The following is a 15,219-nucleotide window of genomic DNA, read 5'->3' as shown; positions in this document are numbered from 1 at the left end:
CCTTGGCTGTCCCATTTTCAAGGTGATCAGGTCAAAACTGGAGTAATAACATTCCTGAACTCCTGAATTGAATTAAATCTAATCTGCTGCAGCGAAGCAATGCTATTCAAGCCAAATCATGTTTATTTTGGTGATATTATGATCTCTCTCTCTCTCTCTCTCTCTCTCTCTCTCTCTCTCTCTCTCTCTCTCTCTCTCTCTCGTTGCTATGTGGTTGGATTGAGTGTTTTATATTTTGGCATATGCACACAAAGTTTAATATAGGCCCTACTTTAAAAAGTATGAAGTATGCCCAATAATAAAATAAATGCTTGCCTTAGCAAACACTGTTAACAATATAGATTATAATATCAGACGTCATGTTGTCGGCAGCAGCATGGAAAATAATTACTGGCTATCAGTAACTGTCAAAATTTCTATTTCAGTTTTGTTCCCATTATACCTGTCCCATTATGATTAGTTGGCCATACTTCCCCCTCATGACATGACAACCTTCACACTCCTTTAAAGGTGTGTGTGACAGGTATGGCTCCTGGCTGATAGAGTGCGTGAGAAAAGGACTGCTGGACCTCCACGGTCTTTGTGTTCGCTGTCCTCTTTTAACGGGGTACCCGGTCATGCGTCTTCTCACTCATCGTTTGAGAGTCCCTGGTGTTGGTGATAGCTCAAGCCCCTTTGACAGAGAGAGGGCAGGGGTGACCCCAAACCCCCACCTCCAGCTGCCAGGATAGGGCACACAACTGACAGAGGCGTCCTTGAGTCTGTCGACAGAACTAGCTGTGGGTGCTGAAGTACCCCTCCCACCTGCACATGATGGCTATTTCCTCACTTTTCCCTACCTGCCCCCACAAACAGGCCCAAACTTAGACTTATACATAGACATCCAATGCCAGCTCAACCCCATGACTAACTTTATTCATGCTAACCCAGTATGTCATTTTGATTTGGCATGTGAACTTATAGTGGAAGATAAAGTCTGTTTGTTGCTTATTCTGGTCAAGAACTGCCCACTTAGACAGGAAGAGACCATCTCAAGGCTGGAATACACTAACACAGCTTTTGCCCAAATTGTCACCCTGATTTGCAGTCTGGAGTAGTCAATGCTAGTTGCAGAATTCAGATCCACTCTGCGGATATCGTGCAGTCGAGTTGACATTTTTTCAGAAAATCAGGTAACACTTTATTTTACAGTGTCCATGTTACATTATGTTACATGTACTTACCATAGTAATAACAGTAAACTTATGCATAATTACATGCAACTAACCCTCAACCAAACCCTAATCCTACCCTAACCATACAGTAAGTACATGTAATATTACTCAGTACTTAAATGTATAATAACATTGTAAAAATGACACCTTAAAATAAAGTGAAACCGAAAATCATGTAGTGTATAATGGCAAAGACTCTTCACTTCACTTTCTTCACTTCAAATTATGATCCGTCCAGTCGGAAGATATCAAACACATTTGATATTTTGAGCCGATTGTTTTTATTTGTCATGCGCTTCATAGCGGTAAGGTGCATGTTTTCTGAGTGAGTTAGTTTTAATTGGAAGGACTTGGAAGTCTGACTCAGGTATGCCCATCAATATCCTTCCTCAGTCATTAAGTCTATGATGCCCAGTTTTCTCAACAATTTACAGAGTCAGCAAGTGTATGATGCAGTCTTAGAAATCTGTTCAGATTTGAAAAGTTCTGTAGTGTGTTCCTGCCTTAACTGGTATGTAAAGTGATCAACGACAGCCATTTTATTTTAACGTGCCATTTAGGGAAATTTGAAAAAGATTCAGCCAAAATGAGTTTTTCGATCTAAATTGTAAATTGTCTGAGGTTGTTTTTAGTTAAATTTACAAGAAAAAATGTAGACCCTGTAGCATAGACTCATCACTTGAAAACACTTATCTGTGTTGAAAGTCTGGTTCAACGCTGATAGGGAGAACAGGAAGTAATGAGCTTGCTGCTACTATCTGCAATTGTGTTTTGGGTCGTAATCGACTTGAAATGTGATGTACGAGCACGTTGCTTCCTTCTCAGCGGTCCCACTTTACAAATGATTTTCTGTTACAGGATTTTCCTCAGCATGTATGAAAACACTAGCGTTGTTCTTGGCCCGAGAGCAGTCTCAGCATGAAAAACCTATATGAGTCCATGACAACAGCTTGGCTAGCTAACAAGGCAGAACTTTTCTGTATATGAACTGTGCACTTTCATCATTAAAATCCTCTCAAAATACGTGCTAATCACCCGCACACTGATTTCTTGACTACCACAAACAAACAAAACACTGTAAAAGCTCCAAAATCTATCCAGGCCTCCTTGTCTGGTATTGCGTTGCGCTGTCTGCTTTCCTGGCCGAGTTTGCTCTCTTACAATGTCAGTCAACCTGGAGAACATGTGCTTGCCTGGTGGTGCTCATGACCTCAAAGCGTTAAAACAGAGCTAAAGCAAAGAGGCTCATCTTAATGCTAACCCCTTGAAAATCTGTTCTGGTCATACCATGAGAAGCAATTTGAAAATAACAAAGAATTGAGCCTGAACTTTTTTCATGTAAGGTTTCAGTCCATCTACGTCATCTTCTCTGTTGTTGTAAAACCTGAATAAAACAACAGTCGTTCAGGCCCCTGAGTAATGGACAATTAAACGCTGGAAAGAGTTGAGCACATTGTGCCAAGCACAGAGGTTTTGCTAGCGCTAGCGCTAGCGCTAGCACTAGCACGTTGCTATTTATTGGGATATGATGTCCAAACAAACACTTCCCCAGGGTTTTTGAGTTTGAGAGACCAGTTCTTGTCTGCTTTTAATCGGAACAATAACAAGTGTGAGATGATTAATAGAAATGTCATGTGTAATTGTGCTAAATTGTTATTTGCTCAAGACAAGGAACTTAAATTAATGACAACTATGTTAAAACTTTGGATATACTGGTCAAGAAATAATTAGCCAGTGTGGTTTTGTTTTTGCAGTCAATCTTGCTCAACATGTCATGAAAGTCCTTGTGAATGAAAAGAAAATAGGGAGTCTTAGAGGTTTAAATGGTAAAGATTTTTAATTAGTTTATAAATATTTCTTTTTTTTTTAATTCAGCATACAAAAATGACAGTATGTACATCCACAGATAAGTGGTTCACGAAGGCCGTAATGGGTGACCCACATACTCTGTTCACATGCTCAGAGAGGTTTGGCATTTGAATGTCAGCATTTTTTTTTATGTTGGGTAAAGATATAACAAGGCACAACACATATAGTCCAATGTCCTTGCTGATATACGTGGAATAAATACAGGTATTCTTCCTCTAGAATTGAAGTAACCAACCAACAGATGGAAGCCATTGCAAAGTTCCTCATCCAAGAGCCGCATTTGAAGTTCCCTTTGCGTGTTCAGCACTTTCTTTATCTCGTCAGTCTCTTAAACAGTCTTAACTGGTGAAAGTAAAGTACCATCTGAGTTTTGAGGCCTGTATCCCTTAGAACTTGGAATGTGGAATCCTCTGGAACGTCAAGCAATTCCGAAGGTTCTAAGAAGAGTGCTTAAAATCAATGCCTTGTCAAAAATAGGGAAAATGTACCTTTTAAAAAAATAAAAAAAGGGACCCGGGTACTGTGTAAGAAAATAGACTTAAAATCTGGATAAAGGAGCATATGCTTTTATGTTTAAAAAAAGAGGAAAAATCCTCTTGAGGACGGTGAGCTGGGTGTTTTTAACAAAAAAAAAACATGTTCATTTGTGCAGTAAAAAAATAAAGTCCAGCTTCTGAGTTGATATTTCTTTATAAAAGTTCATATAGCCAAAAATAAACCATGTTTTCTCAAAAGCATACAAGCTGGAAAAGCATAAGACAAAAGTAAGCCTTGTTGGTAACATGCTTTGGTTATCTGTGGCCGAGTATGTCAGGTAGACAAAGGTTATGCTCCACACCCAGGCTGAATATATCTAGAACAGAATCAAGTCTTGACATTTTCAGCTTGTTCAACCACAATGTCTGGGAATTCGAATGAGAATTCAGTCCAGTTCTGTTAAAATGAGTAGAGCGGATTCCAGATCTCCTTAGATTAGTTTAGCTGAGAATAGGTACGAGTGATGGGGATCAGCACAATTATCGGAGATGGATAGCAGACTCATTTGCACACGTATTTCTCCACAGTCCTCTCGCACTTTTTGCACGTGACGTAGCAGCACCAGTGGTATTTGCAGTGGCAGCGCTCCACCACTCTCTCTGAATAAGGGTTGTAGCCTCTGCCACAGCACATCAGATCACAGCTGTCACTGCCGCTGGAGGTCTTATTGCACTGCCTATAGAACAAACAGACAAAAACAACTTTATAGTACAGACTGTACCAACCATTCAACTCTGAAACATTATAAAAACTAAGGCTATGCAACTAAAAAAATAAACTAGACTAAATAATGGGTTGACAGCAACTAGTTATACTAGTATAATTGCTCTTACTGGATGACTTTCTCAGGAGATTTTTACATAATATTTCAGGGCTATTTTTAACAGGTCATCTTAAAAGTGCAATGCTTCTAGCGGGACAAAGCACACACATATTTGGGAGAAATATATTTTTTTATAGAAACATCTATAGAAATATTTTCCATTATTATTTTTATTAAAGTCAATTTTAATTATTTGACATTATTTTTTATCAAGACTTCATATTGATGAATTATATTTTATATAAAAATCTGCAGAAATATTTTCTATATATTTTATTTTCTATATTTTCACTTTTTATATTTCTGATAAAATAGTACTTTTTATTACAGTTTTTCATAAAAAGTATTTTTTTTAAACATATAAAGTTTATTATATAAGTACTTACAAACTTTTAATTATGTGACTATTTTTTTATCAACACACTTAAATATTAAAGAATATACATTTTTATTTTTATTTTTCAAAAAATCTGGAAATATCTTCTAAATTTGTCTATTTTCACAGTTTATATTATTTATTATTTTAAACTATTTTTATCCAGACATTTTAATATTGAATGAATGATAAATTCTATAAATATTTTCAGATTTTTTTTTTTTTTTTTATAATTTATTTTTACATTTGTAAAATATAAAACAGCCAATTTGTCTCACTGATTAAAAATGTATCAATGCTTTTTAATAATGAATGGAAAAAAAACACACTTAAAAAAAATAATATTAATTTGGATAAATGTACTAACTGACTAGTCAGTTGTTGGACAACTAACTCCAACCCAATCCAGGAACAAGACTTCAAAAATAAATTTTTACACAAATAGATAACCAAACATCTCTCTGTGACCATGAGAGCCATTACTAAACATAAGCGTCTTTTCAGACCAAGGTAAACATTTAGCTCAGCCACATATTAAACCAACAGCACTAAAACTTCTTATAGCTCGTTTAAGAGCCAGTTGATTCGTACCCAGGGAACATTTTCTTCTCTTGCATTTAAATCTAGCAGGAGTGGATCTTGCAGACGCCCTCATGTACTGAAGCCTGAGGCATCTGAGCAACGAATAGCCCTGTCATAAATCACACTCTATACACTAGGGGTCGGCCTGTGTGTAGCCCTCTCCGTGTAAGTGCATTGTTTTATAATTGTGTGGTGTTAATGCTCAGGGTGCTGAGAGATAGACAGAGGGCATGGCTACTATGAGAAGGAGAGAGAAGTGAAGAATGCTGTTATTTAAAACTAAAGTAAAAGTCTCTCCCAGGTCAGTGCTGAAAGGCAGGCAAATATGCTTTAGGACTCGGTGAGTAGCATATATTCAAATGCTAATCTGCACCAACGTGGAGTCAAAAGTCAAAAAGTTTATAATTTATGAAGAGTAGGGAAAAAAAAGCCTAAATTTAGGACACTTTCCTCCTAAACTCCTAATGTTCTTAAAGTGATCTGGTTTTACCATCAGTTTCACAATTTAACAGCTGTGAGCAGAACTTTAAATTTTACCTCAAAGTGAAAACACATTTTAAAACACATCTTTTAAACATCGCTCACAGATTGTTTCTTTAGCGATACCGATCATCTCTAAGCCTTTGGGATGTTGTTCTGTCTGAACTTCTAATGTGCCAATTTCATTAATCACAGTCTTGAGGCCCACAAAGCAGCACGCGGGAACACGGAGAGCAATGTAACTATAGATGAGACAGATGAGATACGCTTGTCATTTGGTCTCTACCCATCTCTCATCGCCAAATCAGATTAGAGAACCCAACTCTACAGGTCTAGTTAGGGTAACACTTACAGCTCATTATCTTAAGACCTTCCAAATCACAAAGAGAGGATGTGCAATGATAGCAGCTTCCTGACCGCTTCCTGACTTCATGGGTGAATCTCACATTTCACCCCAAAATCAAAAAATCAAATAAAATAAAATGTTATTATTAATTGTTATAGTGCTGATATTATATATAGTACTGATTTCGGGGTGGAATATGACCTGGTCTTGTTCTTCACAGGTTTCATGAGACTCACCCTTGTTTTATGGTATTATGCTAATTGACCTTCTGTAGAACTGACAGCAAATCAAAACAATTAAATGTGAGGACAGGAGATGTTGTAGTCACATGTTTTAGAGACAGGTATAGGGTGATGGGTTCAACAGAGGAGCCGAACCCTCTACATACCAGAGACCACCATGGAAGCAACATGTGCGACACACACAGTTCCCTGTTGACGTTCTCTAATGATTACAAAACACACCAGTGTCTTGTGACCAAGTGCAAAGCACTAAATATATGAACAGAGAGCGCATGTGAGTGGTCTTATCAGGATTAAGGCCGAGGATGCATACTGTGTGTTGAGTGCACCTGACATACAGCATGTCTCTAGGTTATTTGTGCACTGACTTATAATACCTATAGCCTAAATGGTTACGATGTTCAACTGAAAATATTGAGTTTAAGAATTATAAAGTTCCAACTCTAAATTCTGACCGGATGAGCCACGTTCAAAGACATTGTGATATAACTGACACCGAAGAATCTATGACAAATCTACTCAGTGGGCATCTTGGTGACATCTAGGCAGATATTATTATGCAAACATTATTTCATGTTAAAATGTTATGTTAGAAACATTATAAATATTTCTTCTGTGGCTCAAATCACGCAAAACGCTATAGAAAAAATAAGTAAAATAATTGTATTATTACTATATATAATTATTATTACTATATATTAGTGGGCAAATTCCAATCGGAAGTGAGAGCCCTTGAAGTGGGGACTTTGTAGGCAGTAGGGCACTTCTCATGCGTTAACTCCAGCTCACCCTCCATAGCTAGATTCAAAAAGAATCGCGAGGACTTAACCGTAAACAATTAAATTACTTCCTTGAAGTGACCATTGCATGTTCCCTTTGCTAATGGACTTGTGGAAGGGCCCTTCATGAAAAGATTTAAAAGTTCACTTTCGTTTGGATCGCCCCTACAAATGGTGTCCCATTCCCAAAGTGCCCTTTAAGACCCAGTGTCTTTTATTTTTGTTGCCACCATTTTTGGAAGTGTTTTTGGCGATAGTCTTTACTTCCCTATTGTGATCAAAACGAAACAGCTTCTCAAACAAGAAAAAATGTAGGACGGGACTTGATTTTGTCAATCAGGAATTGATTGGATGGTTGGATGTTTGTGGTTTGCTATTGCTGTGATGTCATGTGAGTGATAGGTTTTCCTGCCCTCGCACCAGTAAACACATCATCAGAGAAGAGGGAGGGGAAGTTATTTTGATTATAAATTATGAGGGCACATGAATTTAAAAATAAGAATTGTCAGGTTCATGGTGACTTTAAGCCTGTGAATTGCACACGGTTGCTGAAAAATAATGTCATATGATCCAATAATTCCATGTATCTTAGCCAAAAACAACATTACAGAGCACATTTATACGCAAACATAACAAAAGCAAGGAAGCTGAGGTTACTCCATTCTTACCTAAATCTATACCTGAGTCTCCACTGATAAAGCAATAGGAAATAAGCAGGAAGAATTCATTGTCGTGCTAATCTGTGTGTGCAGTGCTGGTATCAGCCGAGAGCTCTTAGCTCTGTGAATAACTGCATTACTCACAGACTGACTCTGATAACGGTAAAGAGGACACAGTCACTTTGGACATGTCAAAGACACGTGTGTACACACACAGACTGATCCTCTGTGCTTTATCAGGGCTTTTCACAACAAAATGGTGCCACCAGAGAAGGAAGAGAAGAGACAGTAAAAGAGGGACAAAATAAACCTTATGAAGTGACAAACTAAAAGGTTGCACCACATTTAATGACATGAGCATTGTGCTTAAAAACAACCTATGAGTTAAAATAGTTGTGGAAATGTGGAATAATTTGCTTTTCTTATCAGCAACAAATCAGCAAGTTAAAAATGAGGCCAGAGGTCAATCCTTTAGAGTTAGTTAAATTTGATTCTAGTTTTGTTTCTAGATCATATGTTTTTATGATCTATCATTGCTGTCACATGAAGTACTTGTGTCCATTCCAACTAAAATGACAGATATATGAAATGGTAATAAAATATTTTTTAAATATTATATATTTAAAAAAAATCTCAAATGAATAAAAATATGATATTAGAAATATACTTTTTGCATTAGGGCCTGTGAAAATATTGGTGGGGCATTTATAAATTTGACTTTATAAATTCCAAATTTCCCAAAAAAACAAACAATCCTTATTGTCTGAGCACTGAAGTATGTAATCTGTTAATTAGTTAGTCTCACCTGTCCTGAGTACCAAAAGAGCCCATCTTGTCATTCCTCATGCAAAAGTCTGGTGAACTCTGCAGATAAACCAGCTCGTTCTCTCGGACTGGCCGGATGTCGATGTCTTTGGGGACGAGTTGCTTGCGTGTGCCCATGGGCCGATGGACCACCTTAGTGGCTGACAAGTACTTGGTCTTCAGATCCATTGCGATGTCTTTCAGGTCCTGTAAGCCTCTCCAACAGGTCCGAATGGAGCAGGATCCAGAAACACCGTGGCATTTGCACTTCATGACCAGAGCGTCTCGCAAAGCCTGCGTAGGGGGGTTTGGGATGGATTCAGATGAAGTCAAAAGTAAAATGACATTATGACAGTCTACACAGGGAATGCAACATACTAGTGAATTTGGACAGCTTTTCTGCATCAAATAAAGAAAAAAACAGATCATACTCAAACGAATACCAAAAACCCCATTTTAATTAAGAACTTGGTTTGAATCAAGTTTATAATTCGAATCAGATTCCTTGACCGATTGCCTGTCAGACTGGTCACATTAGCAGTATTTCAGTAAAATTTCGCAGCCAAAAAAGGTAGATTGTCAATAGTGTAGGATGTAATAAGAACAGCTCACAGAGAAGTGACTGTCAGCAAATACGTTTCACCAACTCAAACATGAGCGAAATCTCGTGGAAAACTTTTCGCCCTGATGCAAAACTCCCATGTAAATTCTTGTTGGAATGTCCCGTGAAATTTTGCCAAGCAACAATACATGTGAACGCACCTTAAAGGGTTAGTATACCCAAAAATTAAAATGAATTTGGGCTTTCATTCACATTTAAACATTCACCATCTCACGCATCAGTTGTGGTAAACGGAGGCTCAAGAACGTTCGCTTGACGTGCAAGAACCAATGAGGTTAATTCTCGTTTTATACAGCACGTTTGAGCCTCAGCAAGAACCAATGAGGTTCATTCTCGTGTTACACAGCACGTTTGAGCTTCAGCAAGAACTAATGAGGTTCATTCTCATGTTACGCAGCACGTTTGAGCTTCAGCAAGAACCAATGAAGTTCATTCTCATGTTACGCAGCACGTTTGAGCTTCAGCTAAATAATTAAATTAAATCTGTTTATCATATAAAACGATCGAGTCTCTTCAGAAAATTTGGACTAAACCGCTCAATTCATATGGATTAGTTTTCAATCTCTTTATGAAAAGATGTCTTTCTATGTTCATGTCTATGGAGGGACAGAAAGCTCTCAGATTTCATAAAAAAAATCTTTCAAAATCTCACAAAATCATTTGTGTTCCGAAGATGAATGAAAGTCTTAAGGGTTTGGAACGACATGAGGGAGAGTAATTAATGACAGAATTTTCATTTTTGGGTGAACTAACCCTTTAAGCCTTGAGTCTTTCATAGTGAATAATTGATTCCATGTGGTTTCTGTGAGGTACCGCTTACCTGTCTGCCCACTTCGCTATTGTGAAGATGCATCAGCTTGTTGGCATGCGTGCCAGACTTCTTCTTAAACTTCATAGGTGCATCAGAAAACTTGGAGCCCATAAGGAGACCATAATGCAGGTTATCAGCACAGCCGCCCCACCTGTACCCAGGCTCTGGTATTTCACCTGGAATGGGACCACACGAGCACAACCTCAGGTCTCCAGAGGTGCACGCCCGTGCTATAGTATGACTTATAGCGGCTGCAGAGAGAGCGTATACAAATGCAGATTCCCTCGTTCCTGAAAAAAAAAAACAGATTAAAATTATTTGCTAGTATAAAAAAAAAACATGAATTCTGAATCCTCATCACTGACTTTTTTCCCTTATAGAAAAGCAAAGCAACATGAGAAACCCGTCAGAATGCAGTAAGAAAGGATAATGGCAGAGATTACTGAACTGTTCTCACAGTGCACATATGTCATGACAAGATAATAGGTGTAGAAACTGGAGAGGCTCAGCTTGACCCCATACAAGGTACATCAAAGACCATCTCCTTAGCGGTGCACTTATGAGAAGCAGGAGCGCTTTAAGTCTTGACAAATGCGAACGGTCTACGGGGAAGGAGGGCAGTTCTCTAGAACTTCAACCAGATTTAGTTTGACCATAACCAGCATTTGGATCATGCTAAAAGCTCTTAATAAATAAATAGGGAGGACGATTAAACCATCCGTTAAAGCAAAGCATGCATGTGTCAGCGCCGTGTGGAAATTCGACACAACATAAATCCATGGAAAAGCAATGAAAAACATAAAGTGGACAACATGATATCCCTTCATGACTATTTTATTTAATTGATTTCATATTTCTTTAATTTGTTGACAGCTAAAAAATCACATCTGTGCTACAGGGGTCGGACAAAGGGTAAAACTGTAGGATTTAAAAGACTGTGAAACTAGCAAAAAAAAGGCAATTCTCTGTCCATTACTGACTAACTCACTCAATAGCATCTCTCATTGAATAGAATGGATCCTATTGTTAGTCCTCACAGTAAACGCTGCTCCTCCGTGAAGCCTCACATCAAACGGAGCAATAGAAAGAAGAGCGATGTGCAAGAATTCCATGGGTCGGAGGTTTCCGGGTGAGCAGGGGTACGATTTCTTTTATCATGCAGCGAGGCACTTAGGCCCAATTGCAGCATTTAACTGGCATAGTCTTCGTTACCCGGAGCGAGAGTGTTTAAGGATCACCGTAGGCTGCTTTTTAAACCATTGCCCTCATAAAGTTTTCCCTCAACAATTAGATGGGTTCCTCAGACTTATTAAGGCCTGAATGGAAACCATACTCGGGTATAAAGAGAGGTGTGTGGTCACTTAAGTTGCCTTGAAGGAACTGGCAATAGACGGCGAGTGGCCCTTTCGTATATTTAGGGCTTACTGTGTCTAAACAGAACATCTGTGGATAGATTTCAGAAAAGGTTCACACAAAATAGGCTTGACTTGGAAATAATCCTCTTTGGACATGATTTTCTTCTGTAACTCACCTCGTTCCAGGTCCGGGAGGAATTTTTGAGTATCAATAGAGGAACAGTTCCAGCGCATGTCTGCAAAGGTCTTTTGGCAGACCTTTTTAACCTCCCGTGCTGCTTGGATGATGGTTTGCATGAGTTCCAGGTTACTCCTACAGAGCTGAGCCTGAGAGGAGACGAGGCCTGGCAAACTCTTGCAGTGCTGGGTCTTGTTGATGTGCTGTGTGGTCTGTGATAGTGCCCTGGATGAGGAAAGACACATGTTTCAGTGAACACTTGATGTCTGTAAACTCTATTCCTTCATTTAAATGTCTTTTGAGGTGAAGATGTTCAATCAAATTTTATATCACAAGTTAAACAGAATTCAAATGTTTGGTGGTGTGAAAAGTGATCAAAATATTTGTGGCAAGTCTTGAGTTTAAACATGGTTAAAGCCAACCCTAAAATATTAAGAGTAACATCAACAAAGCGTTCTCGCACGCATTTAAGCTGCGGGCTAAAATTGTTCAGTGTCTCGCTCGCAAAGGCATGCAAACAACAACCCATTCCCAGAGATAATCAATCAAGATTAGAGCAAATGGAAGAAGATTATTTCTGCGTCACTTGGAAGCAAGAAAGGAACCAAAAAGCAATTGCCAATGGAAAAAATGTTGTCTATCCGCAAGATGATTTGTTCATTGTTAAAACTTTAGAGAATGTACCATGGTATAGCAGCTGTCATACAATACTAGAATACTTTTTGCAAGGTTAAGTCATAGTAGAAACCTCAAGTCATAGATGTAATCTTAGAAATGATCTAATAGGTTTTCAGTTTACAAGGAATGATTGCGAAACGTCTGCGACCAAAATCATTAAAGATAAACAATATTCATTTCAGTAAGACTTTGTAGTGAAACCTGTTGAATTCAAGCGTTGTTTTCATGATTCCTGTTCTATTTTACTAAAACACATACATGTATTACTATTCGTGAGAACCAACCAATACCTATGCCTGTTTCAGATTAGGGGCGCCACTTTATGTTCCATGATATGACTGACAGACCCCTGTCTTAACCTCCACACTCACACACATACACCCTCTGTCTTTGTTATCCAGGGAACACAGGTGTTTATGGCGGCATCTGTTTTGTATTTTTTGCCATGCAATACTCTCTACCAGCATCCTGTGCATGCGAAATGGCCTCTTCACATCCAATTTTATCCACCGTCATGTTTTCCATTCCAATGTATCAATTATGTGAATACAAAACATTCTGCAGAAATTACAGGTTACCAGGAAATTAGTGTTGAACTGGATTTACTTTGGACTTAATAGAATTAAGATCAAATTCTATGAAGCGACTTTTTTCCTAAGCAAAAGCCATTGTTCCACTATCAAGAAAAGGTCGATTCCCAGGTTCCAAAATTCTTTTTTTTATTTTATTTTTTCATGTTACACATAGTTTGACAAATCAACTTGAAAAAACATCTTGAACGCATTTGAAACAGTTTCAGTATATATATAGAGAGAGAAAGGAGCAACTCACAGCCATTTGATTCCTGTGCACTGCTGAGACAGGAGCAGGAATGTGAGAAGACAGAGCGGGAGTGAAGGGAAGGTTCGCTTCATGCTGTACAATAAGATCCAGCTCAATCAGAAGACACTGACGCAGGTGCTCGCTGACCCCACTGCTTCTTGACACAATTATAATTAAAAGCCAAAAGCCATGACACTTGTTCCTTCTTTCTGTCCCTCTCCTGCTTTAAAAAGAAAATAAGATTCAGATTAAATCGATCACACACATCTGATGGTTGCTATGTAATGTGCACTTGACATACTTTGAAGAATTTTTAAAACATAAAAAAACAGCTTTTACACACCGCTTTGCTCCAAATAGTAATTTTGTATTGTTATGTATTGTTATTTTACTAGCCAATTCTATTGCATTACCGTATTCTCTTGTTGTGCATGTTTAAAAATACAATTTTAAATACATTTTAAGTTTTTGTATCTCCTTGTGAGAAGCAGTTAAGAAAACACTAATTACAAAAGATAAATTATTCTAAAGCAAAACTCAATTTTTTTAATAGTACATTGCAATTTTATTTTTGCAAAGTGTTTTCTAATACTCAGCATGCAAATTTCTGAAATATAGGTGTGGCAATTTTTGGAATGTTATCAAATGTTTTCAGATTATTCCATTCGCTGGAACGGGACGGCAATAAACAGATACTACCTCCCAGTGGACATGCTGTCTGGCCTCAGGCATGATGCTTTCACATACAGACAGTGATTGTCCAGATAGCAGAGTTGTTGTTTTTTCCCCCTCCTGGCTATAGACCTACCCAGACAACTATACATTAAAAGTGCTATTACAACTACAGACGTAGCCTACCTAATGTATCAAAATTATAGTACTTGTAATATGTATTACACTTAAAAGGTTTTCTGCTGTTGAACTTGCTACTATAATTACTACTATAGCCTAATCATTTCTACGGTTTAATTTATTAGTGCTTATCAACAACAAATTTCAAAGTGGAGATTGTAACTTGGACACAACTTTGATTTTACAAACAAATTTAAGGCAGCAATTAAGGTTTTTTTCTTCATTTTTTTCTTCTTTGCTTTAAAGAAAATTTCAACAATACAAGTGTAGTTTACATCCCATGCATTATCTATAATCTATATTAGGACAGATATAGCTACGCCTATACGTGGTTTAGAGATTTTAATATTTTTCAGAGCTCATATACAGCCTACATAATTAAACAAACCTCATTTATGATATAGATAACGCCTATTTAAATATATGAGTGATAAGATTATATTGTAGGCTAAGTAGCAATAAATAGCCTACGCAAAAGCAATAAAACAGCTGTTTTACTCTTGCAGGCAGCGCTTGCGCAAAAAATTGCACTTTATCTTTTATCTCCAGTATTTTCACCTGGGGGGGGGGACCGAAGTAAACTTAAAATGTAATTAGTTCACTCGATATAACCCCTTTTGGGTGGTCTACAATCTAGGCACTATTGCAGATTATTGCCCTGTCAATTGACTTTAATTTGCACCAGGGATATTTAAAAACTACGACATCTTTGTAAATAAGAGACGCAATCAAGCGTAAAAACTTTGTGCGCAATAAAACGGAATGCACTTTCATCCTCACCTTTATCAAACAGATTGCCGATTTGCCGATTGTGCAAAGTAATCCAAAAGTGCGTTTTATTTAAATCCAGCCAAACTTCTGCAGTTAATCCGTTTTTGTGAAGTCCGAGTGAGAAAGCATCATGCAACAGTCCAGTGATAAAGAGAAGAGTCTTGATTTTACTGTGCTGTGCTGCTCGCGCGCTGGAATCTGCTGGACTGACGGTGCACACGGAGGTCGAGACTATATGAGCCCTCGCGCCACTTTGATCTCGCGCTGATGTCAGGGGCCATTAGCATAACAAAGTGGTTAAGGTTACGAAGCCAAAGAAAACGTTGAAAATATGATCTGTGACACTCAGACATCTCGCTACTTTTGATTGGGAATTTCAGCGTTTTTTTTCCCAAGGCTATTTGCATTGTGGGTCATTC

The 15,219-nt window shown here is 37.9% G+C and overlaps 1 protein-coding gene across 3 annotated transcripts; it reads right to left on the bottom strand.

The window, feature by feature from the left end:
* Positions 1–3,754: 3,754 nt before the first annotated feature.
* wnt11 (wingless-type MMTV integration site family, member 11) lies at positions 3,755–15,008 on the bottom strand. Of its 3 annotated transcripts, XM_084103701.1 has the most exons (7): positions 14,810–15,008; positions 13,877–13,981; positions 13,187–13,400; positions 11,676–11,902; positions 10,154–10,434; positions 8,713–9,005; positions 3,755–4,296 (listed from the first exon to the last, which is right to left on the bottom strand). In XM_084103701.1, exons 3-7 carry the CDS (start codon positions 13,267–13,269, stop codon positions 4,122–4,124), a joined length of 1,059 nt encoding a protein of 352 aa, XP_083959827.1. In that variant the 5' UTR covers positions 13,270–13,400; positions 13,877–13,981; positions 14,810–15,008; the 3' UTR covers positions 3,755–4,121. The 3 variants fall into 3 exon arrangements, with proteins under 3 accessions (XP_083959827.1, XP_083959826.1, XP_083959825.1); XM_084103700.1 differs by lacking the exon at positions 13,877–13,981; XM_084103699.1 differs by lacking the exon at positions 13,877–13,981 and having other exon boundaries at positions 13,187–13,397.
* Between the last annotated feature and the right edge of the window lie 211 nt (positions 15,009–15,219).

This window comes from Abramis brama (assembly GCF_963993115.1).
Source record: "Abramis brama genome assembly, chromosome: 25".
NCBI lineage: Eukaryota > Metazoa > Chordata > Actinopteri > Cypriniformes > Leuciscidae > Abramis > Abramis brama.
Note: the sequence above shows the minus strand (reverse complement) of the source record. Positions and strands in the feature narration are given on the sequence as shown.